The sequence below is a fragment of the Xenopus laevis genome, chromosome 4S, assembly GCF_017654675.1.
Source record: "Xenopus laevis strain J_2021 chromosome 4S, Xenopus_laevis_v10.1, whole genome shotgun sequence".
Classification (NCBI taxonomy): Eukaryota; Metazoa; Chordata; class Amphibia; order Anura; family Pipidae; genus Xenopus; species Xenopus laevis.
Window position 1 is genome coordinate 61391064 of NC_054378.1, and position 24033 is coordinate 61415096.

Consider the following 24033-nt stretch of genomic DNA (forward strand, 5'->3'; position numbering starts at 1 on the left):
AAACTAATTTGTACTAAACTAGACCGTGTTCTGTAATTGTTTTATTTTTCAGGATCTTTTTAGTTATTTAAATTTCTGTTTCATAGAAACCCCACCTAAATTGACCCTAGCAACCATGTATTTATTTGAATGTCAGGATGTTGTTTGCTAAAAGGAATTAAAGGGATTCTGTCATCGGAAAACATGTTTTTTTTCAACGCATCAGTTAAAGTGGACCTGTCACCCAGACACAAAAATCTGTATAATAAAAGTCCTTTTCAAATTAAACATGAAATCCAATTTCTATTTTTTATTAAAGCATTCATAGCTGTTGTAAGCTCATTTAAAAACCTCAGCTGTCAATCAAATATTGTCTGCCCCTCCTCTATGCCTAGGCATAGAGGCGGGGCAGACAATTACTTTCACTTTCCATTCAGCACTTCCTAGATGTCACTGCTCTCCCCACATTCCCCCGTTCTCTTCACCGTTTAATTGTGTAGCCAGGACATGGGGATGGACATCGGGTCCCCTATTCTGGTGCACAAACAAGATTCTGAGATGATACAAGGCTTGTCTTAATAACAGTGTCCACAAAATGGCTCCTGCCTGCTTGCTATAATTATGAATTCCTACACTAAAGGAAACAAGATTCAAATAATTTATATAGTGTAATTAAAGTTAATTTTGCTTGACTTATGTGATAAAATAGGATTTTGAATAATTTTTTTGGCTGACAGGTCCGCTTTAATAGTGCTACTCCAACAGAATTCTTCACTGAAATCCATTTCTCAAAAGAGCAAACAGATTTTTTTTATATTTAACTTTGAAATCTGACATGGGGCTAGACATTTTGTCAATTTCCCAGCTGCCCCTGGTCATGTGACTTGTGCCTGCACTTTAGGAGAGAAAGGCTTTCTGGCAGGCTGCTGTTTTTCCTTCTCAATGTAACTGAATGTGTCTCAGTGAGACATGGGTTTTACTATTGAGTGTTGTTCTTAGATCTACCAGGCAGCTGTTATCTTGTGTTAGGGAGCTGTTATCTGGTTACCTTCCCATTGTTCTTTTGTTTGGCTGCTGGGGGGAAAAGGGAGGGGGATGATATCACTCCAACTTGCAGTACAGCAGTAAAGAGTGATTGAAGTTTATCAGAGCACAAGTCACATGACTTGGGGCAACTGGGAAATTGACAATATGTCTAGCCCCATGTCAGATTTCAAAATTGAATATAAAAAAATCTGTTTGCTCTTTTGAGAATTGTATTTCAGTGCAGAATTCTGCTGGAGCAGCACTATTAACTGATTCATTTTGAAAATTTTTCCCATGACAGTATCCCCTTAACATCAATAGAAATGTAAACAGTATATAATGAACCATGGCTGTCACGTAACATTTATAAGTTTTATTTTGGAAAGCGCCACATTTTAAAAAGCAAATAATAATGACATAAAAAATTCAAGTGAGCTAAGATTAAATGAATTTGCAAAATGTTCTTCTTTGGCCCCATACATGTTCCACTCCCTTTTCAGTGTATTCAGTAATTGCTTTATCATTGCATGTTGTTTCTTCTTACACATTGCTCACTGTTCCTATCATATACTGTGTGTGTGAATATGAATAGGTGGAGCTATATCTAATTAGGGTTATAAATATTTATGTATACATCAGAGTTTTGCAATTTGGGGCCCACAAGTACAGTTTTCATGGCCATCAGTCAGTTTCTCTTTCTTGCTGGAACTCTGATTTCTTGTTTGTTGATATGTGAAACTACAGGTATGGGACCTGTTATCCAAAATGCTTGGGACCTGGGGTATTCCGGATAATGGATCCTAATACATTAAGTGTACTAGAAAATCATGTAAACATCAAATAAACACAACTGGCTTGCTAGCAAATAGGAGAGCTGTAAGAGCGGGTTTTTCTCACCATAGGAGAGGAGACTGATGCAATGGTCCTTTCTGGGTTGAACATGCAAGTAATGGATAAAATCTAGCTTTATAAATGTTTAAAATGTAGCTACATAGACAACTGATTTCTGCAGTAGCATGTATAACATACGCACACTTGCACTAAACATTATTTTTCATGGACCCTTTACAACTGTACCTATGTATTGGGAGGATTCACTGCAGGGTTGGACTGGCGGGCCTGGGGCCCACCGGGACTGCAGTCCAGTGCCCCCCTACAGGCCTCCCGTCCCCCTACTGTGACGCGATGTGCGGCACCCCTTGGCGCGCATGCGCACACGGCAACCCCCTTGGTAAACATGCGCACATAAGGCGCCCCATCGGTGCAAACTGCGCATTGCAAAAATCATTTAAAGAAAAAAAAGAGCATCCGGAGAGGGGGTCTGGCCCGGTGTCCCGTCGGGCCAGTCCAACACTGATTCACTGAAAAGGTTTGTAGAAACATATTTTCTCACAGAAAGCGACCGCAATACATTCATGCCGGTCTGTGTTTTATTGACAGCATGGTTATTTTACAAAATAGGGTTATTTTTAATTCTATAAAGTAAATGCAAACAAACAAATTAAAGTTCATTTGTCGCCTCTTGGAAATGTTTTCTTTCAAAATGCTTCAGCCGTTTGATGGTGATACCTTTATTGGCTAACTAAGATGATAATCACAGCAAGCTTTCAGAACATTGCAGTTCCTTCTTCAAAGCTGATTACAAAGAAGCTATGTTGGCACTGACATATATTCAGTATTTTGTTTACAAAAACAAACTGCGAGGGACAAAAGGAGAAACCACACATAAGCATAATTTGTATTGCAAGCAGGTACATACTTAGGCTCCCCATAGACGCGACGATTCTTCTTGCCGAACAACCGATTTTAGGGAAGTCCGACCAATCCTTCGAAATTATCATGCGGTTAATGGTATTCGAACGATCGTACATCTTACGATTTTTCGGCCGACATCTGTCAGGAAATTGATCGGCCAGGTCAAAAAATCTTTGTCGGTCCCAGTGCAATCTATCTATGTTTGCAGGGCCAAGCAGACAGCTCCCCTTTGTTTTCCTGGCAAATTGGTCTTTTTAGTTGATGGTCAATTTGTACGATCGTACGATCGCTCTGAGAAAATCGTGGTCTCACGATGAGGATCGGATCTTTTAAAAATCTCAACATCTATAGCCAGCTTTACAGGGAGGTGGTTTATGCAAAGTAGTCCGGACCAGGCATGAATTAGACCTAAGATGTTCAGTAGATAACAGATTCCTGTAGTAGTTTGTTGTCTCTACAGATTTGTTTCCCAAACTGTACAAGCCAACCCTGCTTTCCACAGTTGATAACTTATCAACAACACTTGTACTGGCTTACTGTTTAGCCACAGTGAAGAAAGCCCATGTCATTCCCCATATTTGCTCTGGCTTATGGAGCATTTAGGAAGATACCTTCCCTTCTTCCCAGCTACTGTGCCACTTAAAAAACAAAAATAAATATATATATATATATATATATATATATATATATATATATAAAAATAACAAACAATGGAAAGTTGTGCTCACCACAAATTTTTCGACCCATTATCAATATATTTAAGACAGAGACATTTTGTGCATACTGCTACTGAAAATGCCTTACCCTTTAAACAAAACAGGGATTGTTTGTCCATATATTGCAATATATTTAAGCTGGCCAACTACGTCAACATCATCCCACATCTGGCCAGTCCTATGCTCAATTTTCATCCGATTCATTAAGAATTCTATTGCTTCATTATACATTTTACAAAGGGACTAAGTTTTACCTGCAACTTACTAGCTGCTTCCAACCTAATAATCAGCATTTCTCCATTTCTTTGAGGCTAACATCCGTATCCTGAGTACTTATGAATGTGGTTGTGGGCTATCTGAGAAAGCCGCTTTTGTGACAGTAACCCAATTTCTCAACAACAATTTTGTCAAGTACACACATTCATTTTCTTACAGGTGACATTAGTTCCCAATTCATATTTCAATACTACAGATTAAAGGGGTTTGTCTGTTTTTTGCAGCTGTAAAAATTTTGTAAATAACATTATAGTTTTGCTAATTTGTTCATTATATAGTATGAAATATAGTATCAAATACATCCACCTCTTCATACTATGGCCATCTGTTAAGTATCATCGTGTAACCCTGGAAACTGTTTTTCTATCACAAACTGGTTAGTAAATACTTTATACCACGTATGCAGCAGCATGTGCATAATTGTTTTTTATTTTTTTGGCCAGTGTCTCACACTTTTGCTTTTATAAGGATTCTGTTTAACAGGAGAGACTATATGTTGAATTAAAAATAATGCTAGGTGTTAAACTGAAATACAACACAAAGAATTTCCACATAATCTTTATTCGGGAGGCCACAACTCTCCATAAGCTATACATATAAAAGTCGAGTGAATATATTCTGTTGAATGTGTTATATATTTTTACACCCACACAGGCCTGCTTTATTGCACTGCAAAGGCAAAAAATGGAACAGTTTTTTTTCCTCTGAGATTTCACTTGCAAAATGAAAAAATAAAGACTCTGCAGCAGCTGGAGACACATTTTACATATTTACTGGCTTCCTACAGTGTATTCAAAGGTTGGGTAGCTCTAAAATCCATTGAATTCAGAACTACATTGGTATCAGTGTTCCAATGAAACAGATGCCACTGAAATAATTAGAAATCTTGAACTGATCACTTGACATTTGGGACAGATATGTTACTGGTTCACAGAATTACTATGCTTCCTATAGTTTTTTTTCTCCAAAAATAAATAAATAAATATAATGACACCTCTAGCATAAACCACAATAACAAATTGCTTGCATAATTTTCTTACACATTTAGGAAAGAATTGTACAATAACCAGAAACTTCTTTTTTCTTATTATAGTGCTTAGAAGTCATTTCCCCTTGTAAGGGAAAGTTAATAGGATGCTACCGAAAGTAAAATTAGTGATTTAAAATAGTAATTCAGAAGTCTTGTTTTGTGAATATCTTTTTGTTGTTTGTTTGTTTACCCCTCATAGTCACATTGTCTTGATGCTCGCTGATGATATGGCATGCAACTCACGGAATCCTAAACCAGCAACTGTATTCAGCCATAAAAACATGGAGCTGAATGTCTATGGGGACGATGTTGAAGTTGATTATCGAGGATATGAGGTAATTGTTACTGAAAACTGTTTTAGATTAAGTTTTGTGATAGATGTGATTCTGATATCGCTTCACTTATGTCAGCACTGAATTCTTAGTATACAGGTATTGGACCCATTTTACAGAATGCTCGGGACCTGGGTTTTTCCAGATAATGGATCTTTCTATATCATTTCCAGTTAAAAAAGAAAGTGTAAAAACAAGAATGTGCCAGTGCATTATACTATTTTAAATATATATGTGCGTTTTGTTTTAGATTGATTTATTGAAACTTTCTCCAAAAACCCTGCCAGTCTTACCCATCTATTCCACTTATTGCTGCCTCCATTACCAGGCTGTGCAGGGGAGCTGGCGACATTCAGCATGCTGCACTGTAGGATAGGCAGCATGATAGACCTGATAGTGAACTCAAGCCTTTCTTTCCTTGTGTGACTGCAGGGCTGTTATTGACTACCAACCTCCTACTATGCTTTTTACAGGGGCAATTAAATCACACCACCCCTGATTTGAAACTGGGACAGGGATCAGAGAGGATCTATGGGGAGTTCCAATAAAGGAATTGTCATTTTTAGCTCACATTAAAACCTGCAACAGGATAAATTAGTCATGAAGCAAATACTTTAAACTTTCTACTGAGTCATGCACCTATGTACATTTGTAACAATTACATTTGGATTGTGTGTAGAATACCTGATTCTTCTAGCATTAGTGCTGGGGCCATAGATCACCTTGAATGTACTTCATTTTCTGTGTTTTTACACCTCAGTATAGCAAAGGAGAATCTTTGTCAGTGCAGGCCATTCAGAAAACATCACAATGCAGCTCACTATTGATCCTTTTGCTGAAAAAGTCTGTAGTTAATCCTATTTATATTTAAATAACCCTCTGGCTTACGTAAATTGAAAAAGCTGCTCTTGTGGTTTAGAATTATGTTCCTCCACCACATCTATGTGCTTAGCTGCACTCATAAGCCTTCAGTATCTTTTTAATAGTCCCTTTTCTTCATTTTCCCCATCCTGTAAGTGCCTTTCTTCTTTCTGAAATAGTTTTTTCTTGCTTGGTTTAGCAGCAGTGAATAACCTATTGCTGTATTCATGCAAATAAATCTATTGGATAGAATAAAAACTGTTATAAAAAAAAAAAAAGATGTAAAGCTTCCACATTAGTCTACTGATTAAAAAAACAGTTTATTTTCTATATGTACAGGTTTGTTAACTGTCTGCAAGAAATAGTTTTTTAATTGCACAACTGCGTTGTCATCTCACCGTGACAAGTACAGGAATGGGATCCGTTATCTGGAAATTCATTATCCAGAAAGTTCCGAATTATGGAAATGCCGTCTCCCATTATATGCAGTATATTATATAATCAAATAATCAATTTATAAAAATGATTTCCTTTTTTGCTGTAATAATAAAACAGTAGCTTGTACAGGTATGGGACCTGTTATCCAGAATGCTTGGGTCCTGGGGTTTTCTGGATAACGGGTCTTTCCTTAATTTGGATCTTCATACCTAAAGTCTGCTAGAAAATCATATAATCATAAAATAAATCCAATAGACTTTCTTTGCTTCCAATAAGGATTAATTATATCTTAATTTGGATCAAGTACAAGGTACTGTTTTATTATTACAGAGAAAGAGGAAATAGTCTATGGGAGACGGCCTTTCCATAATTTGGAGCTTTCTGGATAACGGGTTTCCAGATAACGGGTCCCATACCTGTACTTGATCCAGACTAAGATATTATTAATCCTTACTGGAAGCAAAACCAGCCTATTGGATTTATTTAATGTTTATACGATTTTCTAGTAGACTTAAGGTATGAAGATCCACATTACAGAAAGTCCTGTTATCCAGAAAGCCCCAGGTCCAAAGCTGGATAATAGGCCCCATACCTGTACCAGTTTGTTTATGCTTATGCATAATTATATACAAACAACTGAATAGGTGCACTCAGAGCACTAATAAATGCCTAGGTGCTGGAACATCAATTCATAACAAAATAAACAAAAAGTCTGCACTAATAGGTCTTGTGATGCAAAAAAATGCTATATTTATTCAACGTTTCGGTGATGATAACGGCACGAGTCTAAGAGCCGAAACGTTGAATAAATATAAGATTTTTTTATATATAAAACAATCCAATACTGCTATTTAAAATTATAATTTACTTTTAAACAAGTACATTCAGATTAAAAAATGTATTGGGGATAGAAAATATGATAATAACTAGTTGTGTTCTATTTCATAGATTTTATATAGACATCCTGGAAAGCTTACCTTTAGTGATGAGTGAATTTGATCCAAGTATAGGAGAAGGAAGAGGAACTCCAGCAGTATTACTGTAAACCACTGCCTGGAATAAAAAGTTTGCAGTAATATTGCTGGAGTTCCTCTTCCTTCTCCTATATTTGGATCTTTTGCAGCAGTTGCAGCACAGAGCAACTATTAAGGAATTGGACACATATCATTTGGAAAAGCTGTGCTAACCACCATCCCCCTCTTCTATTCTGATGAGTGAATTTATCCTGCTTTACTAAAAAAATGTCAAAATGCATTGAAGTCAATTGATATTTTTGCTTGGCAAAAAAAGAATGCACTTAAGTCAAAGGGAATTTTTTTTTTTTTGGTCTACAAAATTAATAAACTTTACATGAAGAAATCTACAAATCTACGTCTGGCAAAAAAAATGAGATCATAACTAGAAGACGCTAAAAAATATAATATATCCAATCATAATGAGGGCAGTTAACATAACATTTTCCAGTCACATCACAGAAAATGAGGTATAACGTTAAAAGTCTCAAGTATGTATGTGAAAGTGATAAATCTGTAAAGTCAAGAATAAAATTATTTCAGGGTTAGACTGGCCCAACCGGACACCAGGGAAAAATCCAGTGGTCCCAGACCCACTTGCTGCTGAAGCAATAACATGTGTTGGGGGGGACCTGATGTGGCAGCCCCGGTGGTACAGACCCTCAGTCCGAAGCTGCATGATTGACATTGCAACATTCTCTAGAAAAGTAAAGAGGCAGTCATTCCAACATTCCCTTTGGTCTAGATACAGTTATAAAAAGTGCGATATGAGGGTTGTTGCTGAATGCTGTGGCTAAATAGCCATCCACAATTCATTTTTATAGTTGATCTTTGTAATTGGGAAAGTCAAGGTCAGATATAAAGATGCACTTGCTGCTTGTTATAGTGAAACATATTTATGATATTTTTCCAGGTTACTGTCGAAAATTTTCTTCGAGTTCTAACTGGCAGAATACCCCCAAGCACTCCTCGACTGAAGCGACTACTGTCAGACGATAGGAGTAACATTCTTATCTATATGACTGGTAAATATTGGAATCTTATCTATATGATTGCACAGTTATGGGTATGTCATCTTCTTTATAATTGAGCAAGAAAATGTACAATTTGGCAAATGGAACGTGCCTCAGCCATGGAAATCAGAGGTCTTCGGCAACACATTTTCCCACTTTAGCCCACCGTTATGCCAATTTTCTGGTAATTTTTCACCCACAAGACCAGAGTTCTCTAGCAGGCAACAAATTGCTGCATTCGCCATTTCCCTTAAGCTTACGTATTGTAACCTACTTGTTACTTACAATGCATAAGCTTTGAATTGTGTAAAAATGGACAATTGTACTTGAGTTCTGTAAAAACTGACAATTAAGCTTATGCATTGCAAGCTACTTTTAACTGTGTTAGAACATACCCACTCCAGACAGAAATGTTTGCAGCTTAATGACTGTTTAATATGTTGGTGCCAGTGAATTCTTATTGTTTTTGGTAGTGTAGAATGAATGGATACTATGTAAATAAAGACGAAAATAATTACGGATTAGGGAGACTTGGTAAAGGGCATATGTCCAGAATCATGTTGTTTTTTCCAATAAAGGGCGGCAGTTTAAAAACAGCATTAGCTGAGCATTCCAAAAAATCTCTCATTAAAGGAACAGTTCAGGATAAAAATAAAAACTGGACAAATAGATATGCTGTGCAAATTAAAAAATGTTTCTAATATAGTTAGCCAAAAATGTCATCTATAAAGGCTGGAGTGACTGGATGTCTAACATAACAGAACAGCTCACAAACAACAACACAACACACAACTTCCTGCTTTGCAGCTCTCTAAATCTTACTTAGTCAGCCACTTAGATAGTCAGCCAAGGAAACTTCAGGCAACTTCAGTTTGTATGCCATGCCGCTGGCGATTCGTATTCTTGCCAGCGGGAAGGCATTTCGGCAAACTAATCCACCACAGAAGCGAAGATTTGTCGTTGGGCGACTAATCTCCCCGTCTGCCACCACCCTTAGGGACCTAGTTTCCACAAAAGGAGACTGTTTTTAGATTCTACAACCTGTGTTAGGTCCATAAACACTAACAATGACACAGCACAATGTTTTTCTTACTAAAGTTATAGAAAAACATGAGTATTTCTCTAAATTGTTTTATAATATTTAGGACAGAAAATGTTTTTACTTAAAATATCATTCTGACTTTTAAGCTAGGCTTCCAAGTATATCCAGGAAAGCAAATAATCTGCCTAAAGCTTGAAGCTTCAACCTGGGCAGGCAGGCACCTCTGAGTCTCAAAATGCTAGCACACTTTAGCACCACTTTGTGTTTGGGTTCACGGTCAAGTCTTACGCATAATTCAAAGAATGGATTACTCCCTTGAGAGTATTCTGTATTCCCTTGAGTGTATATGTATGTATGTATACTTGTTATTGTGTATATTTATATATATTTTTTTAAGAATTGCAAAAATTAAACGACTATGTTAAGCTACTGTTTAAAATGTATAAGATGTATGTTATTGAACACTCTGCAGGTCATGGAGGAAATGGTTTTCTGAAATTTCAAGACTCTGAAGAAATTACAAATGTAGAACTAGCTGATGCATTTGAACAGATGTGGCAGAAAAGAAGGTACAAATCTTATATCTTTCCTAGTTCAGTGGGGGGGGGGGGGTTAAATTAGAATATGCTAACTTTAAAAAATATGTAAATTGCAAAAGTTCTTACAAGAGCACCATGTGCATGTTTACATTTATTTTTAAGGTTTACCTATCCTGTAAGCAGAAATGTTGCCCAGGTTCAACTTTTTGGGTTGAGTTGCTTTGTGGTGAATTTCAAAAGGTATAAAATACATAGGGAAGAATGTGATCGTGTGTTGTTAATGGAAAAATATTCGCAATGCAAAAAACATTCCTTTTGTGTAAATGTAATTGAGCTTTTGCGAACCCAGAAAGTATTCAGTGACCTCATTTACTAGTGGAAGAAATAGTAAACATAGTTACATAGTTACATAGTTAAATTGGGTTGAAAAAAGACAAAGTCCATCAAGTTCAACCCCTCCAAATGAAAACCCAGCATCCATACACACACCCCTCCCTACTTTTAATTAAAATTCTATATACCCATACCTATATTAACTATAGAGTTTAGTATCACAATAGCCTTTAATATTATGTCTGTCCAAAAAATCATCCAAGCCATTCTTAAAGGCATTAACTGAATCAGCCATCACAACATCACCCGGCAGTGCATTCCACAACCTCACTGTCCTGACTGTGAAGAACCCTCTACGTTGCTTCAAATGAAAGTTCTTTTCTTCTAGTCTAAAGGGGTGGCCTCTGGTACAGTGATCCACTTTATGGGTAAAAAGGTCCCCTGCCATTTGTCTATAATGTCCTCTAATGTACTTGTAAAGTGTAATCATGTCCCCTCGCAAGCGCCTTTTTTCCAGAGAAAACAACCCCAACCTTGACAGTCTACCCTCATAATTTAAGTCTTCCGTCCCTCTAACCAATTTAGTTGCACGTCTCTGCACTCTCTCCAGCTCATTTATATCCCTCTTAAGGACTGGAGTCCAAAACTGAACTGCATACTCCAGATGAGGCCTTACCAGGGACCTATAAAGAGGCATAATTATGTTTTCATCCCTTGAGTTAATGCCCTTTTTATGCAAGACAGAACTTTATTTGCTTTAGTAGTCACAGAATGACACTGCCCAGAATTAGACAACGTGTTATCTACAAAGACCCCTAGATCCTTTTCATTTAAGGAAACTCCCAACACATTGCCATTTAGTGTATAACTTGCATTTATATTATTTTTGCCAAAGTGCATAACCTTGCATTTATCAACATTGAACCTCATTTTCCAGTTTGCTGCCCAGTTTTCCAGTTTAGACAGATCACTTTGCAAAGTGGCAGCATCCTGCATGGAACCTATAGTTCTGCACAATTTAGTATCATCTGCAAAAATAGAAACAGTACTTTCAATGCCCACCTCCAGGTCATTAATAAACAAGTTGAAAAGCAAGGGACCTAGTACAGAGCCCTGCGGTACTCCACTAACAACACTGGTCCAATTAGAAAATGTTCCATTTACCACCACTCTTTGTAGTCTATCTTTTAGCCAGTTCTCTATCCAGGTACAAATACTATGTTCCAGGCCAACATTCCTTAATTTAACCAGTAACCTTTTGTGTGGCACTGTATCAAATGCTTTAGCAAAGTCTAAGTAAATCACATCCACTGCCATCCCAGAATCGAGGTCTCTACTTACATTCTCGTAAAAAGAAATTAAGTTAGTCTGGCAAGATCTATTACGCATAAAACCATGCTGGCACAAACTCATAGTATTATGATTTGCTATGAAGTCCAGTATCTTATCCTTTATTAACCCTTCGAAAAGCTTTCCTAATACTGACGTCAGACTAACTGGCCTATAGTTTTGAGGCTGAGAACGGGATCCATTTTTGAATAGAGGCACCACATTAGCAATTCGCCAGTCTCTCGGCACTATGCCAGATCTCAATGAATCCTGAAAAATTAAGTAAAGAAGTTTGGCAATCACAGAGCTAAGCTCGCTAATTACCCTGGGATGAATACCATCTGGCCCTGGACCTTTGTTAATCTTAACATGTTCAAGTCTCTTTTGAATTTCTTCATGTGTGAACCATGCATCATTAGTTGTATTACTAGAATTGGGAGTGTTAAGAAGGAAACCTTCACTTACTGGTTCTTCATTTGTGTAGACAGATGAAAAATACGAGTTCAGAATCTGCGCTTTTATTTTGTTTTCATCAACCAGCTGACCCCCCTCTGATAGTAAGGGTCCCACCCCTTCCTGCTTCATTTTTTTACTATTGACATATTTAAAAAATAATTTTGGATTTTTTTTACTGCTTGCTGCAATATCCTTTTCTATAGCAATTTTAGCTTGCCTTATAGCTTCTTTGCATGATTTATTGGCCTCCTTGTACCTTATAAATGTTTCGGCTGTACCAGCTAACTTGAAAGCCTTAAAAGCACGTCTTTTCTTACCCACCTCAACACCAACGCTTCTATTGAACCAAAAAGGTTTTGCTTTGCAACGACGTTCCTTGCTTACAAGTGGAATATACTGACAAGTATATTTACTAAGCAGCATTTTAAAGACTTCCCATTTTTGTTCTGTGTTTAACCCTGTGAAAAGCATTTCCCACTTAATATGTTGCAGAGATGCCCTTATACTGTCAAAGTTTGCACGTCTGAAATTTAGTGTTTTAGTTACTCCCTTATAGAATTGCTTCTGCAACAGAATCTCAAAGGAGACCATGTTATGATCACTATTCCCTAAATGCTCACCCACACAAATGTTAGAGATGAGTTCAGTATTGTTAGTTATTACAAGGTCCAAAAGAGAGTTATTCCTAGTAGGTTCTTGAACGAGCTGGAATAAAAAGTTGTCATTCAGCATATTTACAAACCTACTAGCTTTTTCTGTCTTAGCAACCCCATTACCCCAGTCAATGTCTGGATAATTGAAGTCACCCATAGCAACAACTTGACCCAGCTGTGAAGCCGCTTGTATCTGCAAGAGTAGCTGGGCTTCATACTCGACACTTATACGAGGTGGTTTATAGCATACACCAATGATAATTCTTTTTGATACCTTTTGCCCAGTCGAAATCTCTACCCAGAGTGATTCTACACCCTCACCAGTGCCAGCTATTTTTAATTCTTTAGCGCATGGCTTTAATTCAGGCTTTAAATACAAACACACTCCTCCACCCTTTTTAATCCCTCTGTCCCTCCTAAAAAGGGTGTAACCATTTAAATTCACAATCCAGTCACATGTTTCATTCCACCAGGTCTCAGTGATACCAATTATATCATAATTTTTAGAGCATGCAATTAATTCTAGGTCTCCCATTTTACCTGACAAACTCCGTGCATTTGCCAGCATACAGCGGAGGTTACTACTTTTACTTTTGAAATGTGCATTACTTAGTGAAGAATTATACGTTAAGTTAGTATTATTCTGTTTTCCTTGTAACAGAGGGACCTCCTTAGCTGGTAAACTGTATGCCCCCCTCACTCCTCCCCCATGACCCCTTACTAACCCCACTGCCCCGTCTACACTAGCTTCCCCATAATCCTTTATCTCACCCACCCCCCCTTGCCTAGTTTAAACACTCCTCCAACCTCTTAGCCATTCTTTCCCCTAGCACCGCGGACCCCCTTCCATTGAGGTGCAAACCGTCACGGCTGTATAGGTTGTACCCCAACGAAAAGTCAGCCCAGTGCTCTAGGAACCCAAACCCTTCCTTCCTGCACCAAGACTTGAGCCACGCATTAAGCTCCCTAAACTCCCGCTGTTTTCCTAAACTTGCACGTGGCACAGGCAAAATTTCAGAAAAGATTACATTGGAAGACCTTTCCTTGATCTTAGAGCCTAGATCCCTGAAATCATTCTTTAAGGTCTTCCATCTACCATTTATTTTGTCATTAGTACCGATATGCACTAAGACAGCTGGGTCGTGCCCAGCCCCACCCAATAATTTGTCTATCCGATCAACCACATGCCGAACCCTGGCACCAGGTAGACAGCAAACTGTTCGGTTGTAGCGATCTGGACGACAAATTACCCTATCCACTTTCCTAACATGTTATATTATGCACCAGTGTGCAGTGTATGTGATAAAATGTCTTCCTAAAAAACAATATGCCAACATTAAGCAGGCCTTAGAAATACACTACTATGGGCATTTAAAATTTTGCAATAATTTTAATTTAACTCAAAAGAACTAGCTACTGAAGAATATTGCATTTAAAAATGATCATTTTTGTGTGTCTTTTCTGACTATGACATTTATTACATTACAATTCCCTCCTATATGAATTGTAAGGGAATCTGCCAAGAAGCAGGTATCCTAGGAAACTGGAATAGAAATCTACCTACTATAAACACAATGCTATGCTTTTTTTATAATGTATCTGGTGGGGTAATAAGAGCTCATTTCCATGTACCCTGTTCAAGGGTGTGGGGTCACACATGACCTGTGCCTGCCAACTCTCTCTATCAATTCTGATGTACTGAGGCCCCCTGACCTCTGCCCCTTACCCCTTTGGTACAGGGCATCCAACATTAGGGCCTTTATCAAGGTCCTTGATAAAGGCCCTAATGTAGGTCGAAACGTTGGATGCACAAGTTTGAAAAATAAAGACATTTTTGGTTCACTAACCAAGGAGTGCGGGTCCTCTTGAACTTTACATAAATACTTTGACCCTACACCCACGTTTATGGAAGACTGGTTCAGAGTGCAAGCGTCTGATTCAGGCACATACATCTGCGCGCACACACACGCAGATTTACTGTATTAACTTTTGTATTAACATTTTTATTGTGTTTATAAAGGATGAGGAGCCAAGTCTCCTTCCATATGCAGCTGATCATGCATGCAGTGTATGAACTTTTCTTACAGGGGTTGTTCACCATCCAGTTTTTTCCAGTTGAGTTGGTTTCAGATAGTTTACCAGAAATAAAGACTTTTTCCAATTACTTTCCATTTTTTATATTTTACAGTTTTTCCAAAATCTAAGTTTAAAGTTGAATTTCCTGTCTCTGGTGTTTGAGTCTGGCAGCTCAGTAATTCAGGTGCAGATTCGGAACTGTTACAATTTTGCGACATTTAGTTAATACATTTCTCAGCAGCATCTCTGGAGTATTAGCAACTATTGTATCAATTCCAACAGCTGCCTTTAAAGTGATACTGACACTAAAAAAGTACATTTTAAAATATGAATGTGCATTAAAAGTTACCTATAGGTCATGTTGATCATTTTTTGCTAAGAGGTTTGTTTTTTTAAGTTATTGTTAGTTGAAGTTTCTATACCTGACTGTTTTGCCATCCTGACTGTCCCATCTAAGCCTGTCAGTTAGAGATTCTGATGCCAACTTACTCCTGCTGCACAAATATGGCAGCCCCTCATACAGGAAAATGGGGCATCAGACAGGTAAATGTAAAAGCATTGGGCAAATACTTAATATCAAAGTTATAAGTAGCTTTCAAAGGCAATATTATGATAGATGTAAAAGAGTTTAATTTCTGGTGTCAGTATCTCTTTAATGAAACTCAGGGATTCTGCTCATCGGGGGCAAAGAAAAGAAATGTATCAACTAAATTTATCGATTTAGAACAGTTTACAGGGTCGGTGACCCCCCCATCCCAGAACTGCTTTAGAAGGTTAAAAATTACACTTTACACTTCAATATTAGAAAAACAGCCACACATAGAAAATAGAAAAGTCTTTATTTCTAGTGAACTGTCTGAAACCAAGTGAACTGAAAATAGTGTTTGAAGGTGAACAACCCCTTTAAGGGGATGATACTGCCACCATTTGCTTTATGGTTAAATAATTGATTTTTCACTATTCTTGCAATGGATTGTGTTGTTCAATTATCTCCTGGTTAAATGCCTAATCTCCAGTTTACAGAGATTGGCCTTGGAATGAGATTCTTTAATGTATGTTTTTCCTTTATCCATTTGTTTTCTGTAAACTCAATATTAGTTTCTACAGCAGCATGTGCAAATATATATATTTGATTTGTTGATAACCTTCAGCCTATTGCCAATATTATTTGCCAAGCGTATATTATATTGCCGCACTTAATCCCCTCAGCTCTACAAAAGCATTATCAAGTAATTGAGGTTACATTGTCGCCCATACTGCCATTGGTGTAAATATAAGTTGTACTACTACTTATTCCGGTTATTCAAACCATTGAAAAACATGTTTATACCATCCTTATAATCATTTCACATAGACAAGCCTGCTGTTCGTAACACTCAGCAGGAGATGCAAAAGCTCTTTTTTCATTTTCAGTCCAAAGCTGTCATGATACATTGCTATTTGTATAATTAATGAACATTTTGTCATCTTTTCATTTCATACCTTCTTTTAAAGCCATTAACCCTAAAAACATCACTTCTCACCTTGTCTTTTATTATACTTAACTGCATTGCGGATTAAAGATTTGTAGTGGTATTAGAGTTACAGTAAATGTTGCTTCTGAACTCTAACATCTCACTTAACAGAATAATGTCTGTGTAAACTAAAGGTATTTAACATATACCAACTTGACACAGGGAGGCACATTTATCAAGTGTTGAATTTCGGATTTATGTGAGTAAAACTCCCATAGATTTAAAATCAAATTTAAAATCAAATTTTTCCAACTTGGACGAATTGAAATGACCCGAAAAATCGAATTGGATTTGAATCAAATTTTTCTCTGAAAAAAACTTGAATGTCAAGAAGGCTGAAAACATCTCCAAATTGATCCCTGGACCTTTCCCATTGATTTAAACAGCAATTTTGCAGGTTTTAGGTGGCGAATAGTCGCATTTGAATTCTTAAAGGCCCAGCGTATGATAAATCTCGAAAATCGAATTCAAATTTTTTCAAAAACTGGAATCGAGTTTAGATAACTCCATAGATAAATTGGATAGTTTTGACCATAAACAAATTTGAAAATTTGAATTTTCAAATCGACCCTTTTCCTGGTTCTCTGGGAAACATTACTGGCAGGATAGTGTTAATAAATTTCTCCAGTCAGAACCTATGTTTTCCCTCTTGGTGTGCAATTGCTAACATTCATCATTCCTTATACAATGCTGTGCTTTTTCAGTTTTCTTACATTTCTGCTCCTCATTACTGCGTATTTAGAATTGGTTTTAGGTCTTAAATGATAGAGTAGTTGTCCTGAGACCACACTTTCAGAAATAACCAATTTTCTTCCTTGTAAATTTACAAATAAAATATGAGGATATCCATGAGATAAACAATATAACAATAGCATCCTCCAGCAGCTGAAGACAGATGTGAGGTGCTATTAGTTTGATAACTGCTGGAATACTGTAGATTGGAGATTCTATTAATTTTGTGTTTTAGCAGGGGCCTTCATGCCTACCCGCTTTGCCATGGGGCCTTTTCCCTCATTTTTACTATATAGCTAAAGTAATTTTTCATTTACAGGTACAATGAATTGCTGTTTATTATTGACACCTGTCAAGGCGCCTCCATGTATAAGCAATTTTATTCTCCAAATATTATGGCTCTTGCAAGTAGCCAAGTTGGAGAGGACTCACTGTCTGTAAGTATCTTTTCTGAAAAGCTTTGAACTGAACTTTGTTTCTAAAACTGCAATGAAATCTAATACAAAAGTTATTTAAATCATAAGTGTTTATATATGTTTTTGGATGGTGGGGAATATGCATATAATTAATCATTTAAAACTTCTATAAATCTCCAACCATTATATCATAAAACAGAATCTGAATCTGAAATATTGCTTAAAGTTCTGATTGAAGATATTGGCTTTTTACCTTAGTGTTGCAGTATGCTAAAATAAACACTTAAGTGGATCTGACTCCACTTTAGCCAGCAATTTATGTACATGCTGTTCATAGAGCTAGTTTACACAGGTGCTTCTATCATTCACGTAAATAAAATACATATTTTTCTGCACTCATATTAATGGCATGATTCAGATTTTTATTCAAGCTAGATGGCAAGCTTCCGGATAACTCATGTTCTATTATTGAATAAAATGTATCCTAGAAAGTTGATTATATACTGCAGTATATTTAAATTGGCCAACTTCACCATTGTCCTTTCCTTGTGACCATACGATTCAGCAGTTATAATGATTGTAGGTTCCATATCTACAGCAACTTACTTCAACTAGTCACTAGGTTTTTTTTGTGGACCTTTTATTGAATTCCCTCCTGTATAATACTCTGGCCATGTAAGTACTCTGGCCATGTTTCATGAAATCTTCTAGAAAAAGTAAAAAGTGTTCCAGAATGCAATGAACCTTCTCAGAGACCATGCCTTCACTCATGCATACATAAGTGGGTAAAATTGGTTCAAACAACATGGACCCCTCACATGAAATGACCCTTGATATCTCTGGGCTCATTCTCATTTCTGTGGCCAAATGCAACAAAACTTTTTAGATACGTACTCTCAGTTGGAAGAAAGTCAGCAACTAGTTTATTTGTATTTCATTTAGAGACCTACAATCAAAAGTCAAAAGTTCTTATAAATATGTTAGTTCAGAGAAATCCCATAGTGGCAAAAATGCTAAATATTACTCTTGCACAATTGAAAGATAAAAATCTCAAGCTTATTTTCTGGGGTAGTCTAGCATTTAATTAACATTTAGAGGCATATTTATCAAGGGTCGAATTTCGATTTGAAAAAACTTCGAAATACGAATTCAAAAAGGCCAACCAAAATTAAGTCTAAGGGTTTTTTTGGACGAATAGGTCCGTTTTCGATTGAATAGGTCCGTATTCGGCTAAATTCGAATCGTACGAATCAAAGGAATAGCGCATTCGATCGAATTAGATTAGACGTTTTTCAATTTTGATTTTTCAAAGTCCACAAATTGACTCTTTGTAGGTTCTAGGAGGTCCCCCATTGGCTAAAACTGCAATTCGGCAGGTTTTAGATGGCGAATTTTTAAAGAGACAGTACATGATAAATTTCGATATTCGAATTTTCAAATTTTTTTCAAATTTGAATCGAATTTGGACTATTCCCTAGTCAAAGTACACAAAAAATAGCTCAATTTATTTTCATTCTAAAATTCACCTCGACTTTAATATTAATTAATTTAATATTGTAGCTCTTAACTTTCAAAGATGCTAAGCTTCAGTATGGCATTCATTAACTTTAAAACCACACACCTCCTATTTAAACTATGAGATTTTGCCATCTAATAGTATCAGGTAAATACTTGGCAAACGATTGTGGGTAAGGACATGAACTTAGGTTTAAAGGTGCTAAGATTCAATCTGCCACTCCAAAATCACATACCTGCCATCTAACAAATTAGACCATGTCATTCAATAGTAGTTTTGATTCATTCGTATATATGTATTCATTAGTTTAATATTTTTAACTAATAATGGTAATATTCTATTAATTTTCCCAGCAACAGAAGTACATCAGCAGTGTTCGAAGCATATTAATGTGTGCATACAGTATCTTCTTAAGAAAAGCAAGCCTGCTAGCAACAGTAATACAATTATCAATAATTCCCCTTTTAATATGTCACTGCTCAAAGGGCCTCTAATCAGAACTTGATCTATTAATAGCATTTGGAAATTGAATCTCATCACTTCTGGCTTAGTGAGAGACTTAATTGCTCTGTTAAAAGTACCATAAACGTATTTATTTTTGGGACTAGAATAGGTAAGTGCTATCCATAGCTAGTTTAAAAGGTTACAATTTCTCTGTGGAGACAGTATAATCAACTTTCCTTTCCAAACAATTTTCCAGAAACCACGTAAGAATTGGGCACAGTATAGTGACTTGTATCAAACAAATAGGGAGTTGTAGTGCATGGTATTTTTTTTAGGTATGCACCGAATCCAAGATTCAGTTCGGGATTCAGCCTTCTTCAGCAGGATTCTGATTCGGCCGAATCCTTGAGTTTGGCCGAATCAAATCTTAATCCTAATTTGCATATATAAATTAGGGGTCGGGTAGGGAAATCACGTGACTTTTCATCACAAAAGAAGATTTTTTTCCATGTTACCCTTTCCTGCCCCTAATTTGCATATGCAAATTAGGGTTTGGTATTCGGCCAAAACTTTCACCAAGGATTCTGAGATTCGGCCAAATCCCAAATAGTGGATTCTGTGCATCCCTAATTTTTTTTAAAATGGCCGCTGTGTTATGTATACAGTTTTAATTTAGGATGCTTCGCTCTATTATAACGCTACATTAAAAAATAACACAGCACACACTTCTCTATGGGATCCAAATGAACCTACATTTTTATAGCAATAATTGTTTACATTCTAAATGGCTAACTAGCATTTGATTTCTAGTTTAATAAAAATCCAGCCTGATGTAAGGAAGGGTTATTTTCCTTCTATGGTCCCATTCAGCTGGGCTCAAGTAAAAAAAAGTGCAGAGTGTCTTACCTGTCAGAAATGCATATATATATATATATATATATATATATATATATATATATATATATATATATATATATATATATATATATATATATATATATTCCTTCACCTTGTTAAATGAAAAGCAGTGCACTCTGGGAATGGAAATTGCTTTTCTGAGCTGCACCCCCACCCTGCCTCTTCAAAGTTCCCATCCGATCAAAAGCCTTACTAAACCCCTTCACCCCCCTTCTACTTCTCTCATTGGTAAAACTGCAGTTCTGACTATGCAGAGAAGTGCAATAGAGCCCCCAGTCACTATATTCCGTCGTTTAATATTCTCTTTGAGGCTCAACTCCGATTTTCACATCAAAAGCCTACTTCACCCCTTCATCCCTCCCCCCTTCTACTTCTCTTCTTGGTATAACTGCAGTTCTGACTATGCAGAGAAGCGCAGTAGAGCTCCCAGTCACTATCTTCTGTTGTTTAATATTCTCTTCGAGGCTCAACTCAGATTTTCACATGCGCAGTTGAAGCCGATTCCTGACTTGGCCCAACTGTGCATGCTCCTGCAGGCTTTGTGACGGTGAAATGAAGCAAGACCATAAAAATCGATGGAAGATGGTGACCGGGAGCTCTTCTGCGATTCTCTCCATTTAAGGGTCAGATTTTTTTAAAGGGTTTTTTCTCTACTAATGCACATCGCGGGGAGGGAGAGGGGATGTGGGGCAATGCCAGGAAGTTTAGGTGGGCTTTCAGTACGGGGGGTAGTTCTCCTTTAATACATTTTCTCCACATTCTCTGCCAGTACTGTTGTGCACAAGTGTTACATTACGGTGTGAAATGACACTGCTTAACAATTTTCTATAGCATCAACCAGATCTTGGAATTGGAGTTCATCTTATGGACAGGTACACCTTCTATCTTCTGGAATTTTTGGAAGAAATCAATCCAGCGAGTCAGAACAATATGAATGACTTGGTAGGTATTTTACATAATTGTACTATGCCCCAAAGCAACAATTTGTCAGCCCCTGCTCTCTATAATTCACAGTGAAATGTCTTTTTTGCATTCATTATGTATTAAAATTTGTATACAAATGCAATCCCACTTTTAACTACTTGGTCTTCCCGTATTGTTACACTAATTCTTGACTTGACAGTGTTCTGCTTGCATTTTTGATACCCTAATGCACTTCTGCTTTTTAAAATTAATGGTGTTAAAAGTATTGGATACATACCTGCCAACTGTCCTGTTTTCTGTGGGACAGTCACAATTTTAACAGCTCAGCCCGCAGTCCCAGATTTTTATTAAGGGCCAGGGCACAGAGTCAGATTTGAGGGGATTAGTCGCCCGGCGACACATCTCCTCTTCTTTGGGGCGACTAATCTCCCCGAACTGCCTTCCCAGCGGCTAAAATGTAAATCACTGGCGGGATTGCACTCAGATCGATTCATGCCCGAAGTGCAACTTTGGAAAACTAATTGCTCCGAGTGTTGTTATTATTATTGCAATATTTTAGGCAAAATCACTTTAGCAATCTATTATGCAAAAATAAAAACACAAAAACTTGTTTTTGCATCTCTTGACCTTTTAAATTAAAAAAATCTGCCTTTTGGGTTATAAGTAATCCAAAATATTTTAATAAGGATTGCAAAGCAAGTCCCTGCTATATGTAATAGAATGTGTTTTGAGTTATAAAAAGGATTAAGCATGGACATTTTTTTTCATTGTAGAATGTAGCTTCATTGTTCCTTGTTTTTTCTTAAATTTTTTTTGAATCCTCAGAGCTGTCCTGTATGAAGGGAATCCAATCTTATTTGGTAGGCACGCTTAAATAAAGGAAATTAAATATCTAGTACAGTATTATACAAGATATTATTATATTTTAATAAAAAAAAAAAACACCAGATGATTATTGCTATGTTTATATTCTGAATGGTCTCAATCATAAAATGAGTCTGGATAAGTCAGGCATCAGGTTTCAGAAATGTCATATATTTGTTTATTTTAATTTCTGCATTTCTACAGCAAAGGTTAGGTTTGTTTGAAACATACTATTACTAATGGGGTAACTGTTCTCCATCCCCACTGGCCTTTGCTATTTTGACCTTCAGTTAAGGAGACCAGGGGGGCATAGGGTTATGGTAGAAGCCAGTGGTCAGAGGGACTCCATAACCAAGAGTCATCTAAGTGGGAAAACAAGACCTGAGACTAGTTAATAGGCAAAACTTAAAGAAAATTTAGAAAAGGTAAGGTGACAGGGAGTTGCAAACAAACTGGGGAGTTGGCAGTCAGATTTTTTTAAACTAAAAATAATAAAGATGTTCTGTCTTTAGTTCCAGGTATGTCCAAAAAGCCTGTGTGTTTCTACCCCTGGCCACCGGACTGACCTCTTTCAGAGGGATCCAAATACTGTTCTCATCACAGATTTTTTTGGAAGTGTGAGAAAAGTAGAACTAACCAAAGAAACGGTTAGCCTGAAAACCCACCTACCACAAATAGAGAAAAGGTAACTCTCAATAATGTTGTTTGAATTTTTTTTTTTTTATATTTTTTGGTTGTCTTTGATGTAAAATCCATATGAATTAGCATTTTTCCCATTTAATTTTATTTTAAGGGTAAGGTCACACTGGGCGTTTCGGGTCTTTGCGGCGACCAATCTCCCCGAACGCCTTCCCTCACTCTGCGCTGGCTAAAATCGCCGGCGTTAATCACAAGCGGCGATTTGTTTTCTGAAGTCGCCAGGCGACTAAATCTCCCCGAAACGCCCAGTGTGACCTTACCCTTAAAAGAGGAGTGAGGCTGTAACACAAGGCTTTAGGGCTAGTCCACACGGGGAGATAGCGACGCGTTTGCGGTCGCCGCGACCGGCGCAGGCGACAGTTTTGTATGGGCGCCTATGTAAAAACGCCTGTGCTAACCACACGAGGCGATGCGCTTTTCAACAGTCGCCTGAAAATGCCTCGCCAGGCTTTTCCAGGCGACTGTTGAAAAGCGCATCGCCTCGTGTGGTTAGCACAGGCGTTTTTACATAGGCGCCCATACAAAACTGTCGCCTGCGCCGGTCGCGGCGACTGTCGCGGCGCTTTGTCGCCACGACCGCAAACGCGTCGCTATCTCCCCGTGTGGACTAGCCCTTAAAGTAATACATCATATTAAATGTTGTACTTGTATAATCAACTTCAAATCAGCATACATCGGATGCAGCAATTCATGTGGATTAAAAAACAAGGGTTAAGTTATTTACTTTACTGAAGCAGTAAGAAATAAAACGTTTTGCATATGCACACAGTCCGTTTTGGTTCTACTTACTTGCAGATTATATTTTACATGAACTGGAGAAAAGATATGTATTGCTATTTTCTATCAAAAATACATGTTATTTGTTGCTGTGCTCCATCTTGTGTTACAAACTGGCAGTGCTAGATTTAATTTTCAAAGTCAAAGTAAACTTTATTGTCATCTCAGCAGTATACGGATACACAGTGAGACGAGACAGCATAGCTCCAGCTAGTACATATCACAAAAAGGCACATAGAATACACAATAAATATTTAAACATTTGAAATGTGTAATATATTGGCAGAAATTGGATATATACATGTGTAAACCTTTAGAATTGTGCAAATAAATTAACAGTTCACAAAGTTAAGTTCACAGTT

The 24033-nt window shown here is 37.1% G+C and overlaps 1 protein-coding gene across 1 annotated transcript in view; it reads left to right on the plus strand.

The window, feature by feature from the left end:
* Nucleotides 1-24033, plus strand: part of pigk.S (phosphatidylinositol glycan anchor biosynthesis class K S homeolog) — a 61126-nt gene that overhangs the window by 7679 nt on the left and 29414 nt on the right. The window contains exons 4-9 of the mRNA XM_018260724.2: nucleotides 4982-5117; nucleotides 8340-8451; nucleotides 9954-10050; nucleotides 17433-17550; nucleotides 21239-21349; nucleotides 22708-22880. Of these exons, the coding sequence (XP_018116213.1) occupies nucleotides 4982-5117; nucleotides 8340-8451; nucleotides 9954-10050; nucleotides 17433-17550; nucleotides 21239-21349; nucleotides 22708-22880 (747 nt within the window). The remainder of the gene's footprint in view (nucleotides 1-4981; nucleotides 5118-8339; nucleotides 8452-9953; nucleotides 10051-17432; nucleotides 17551-21238; nucleotides 21350-22707; nucleotides 22881-24033) is intronic.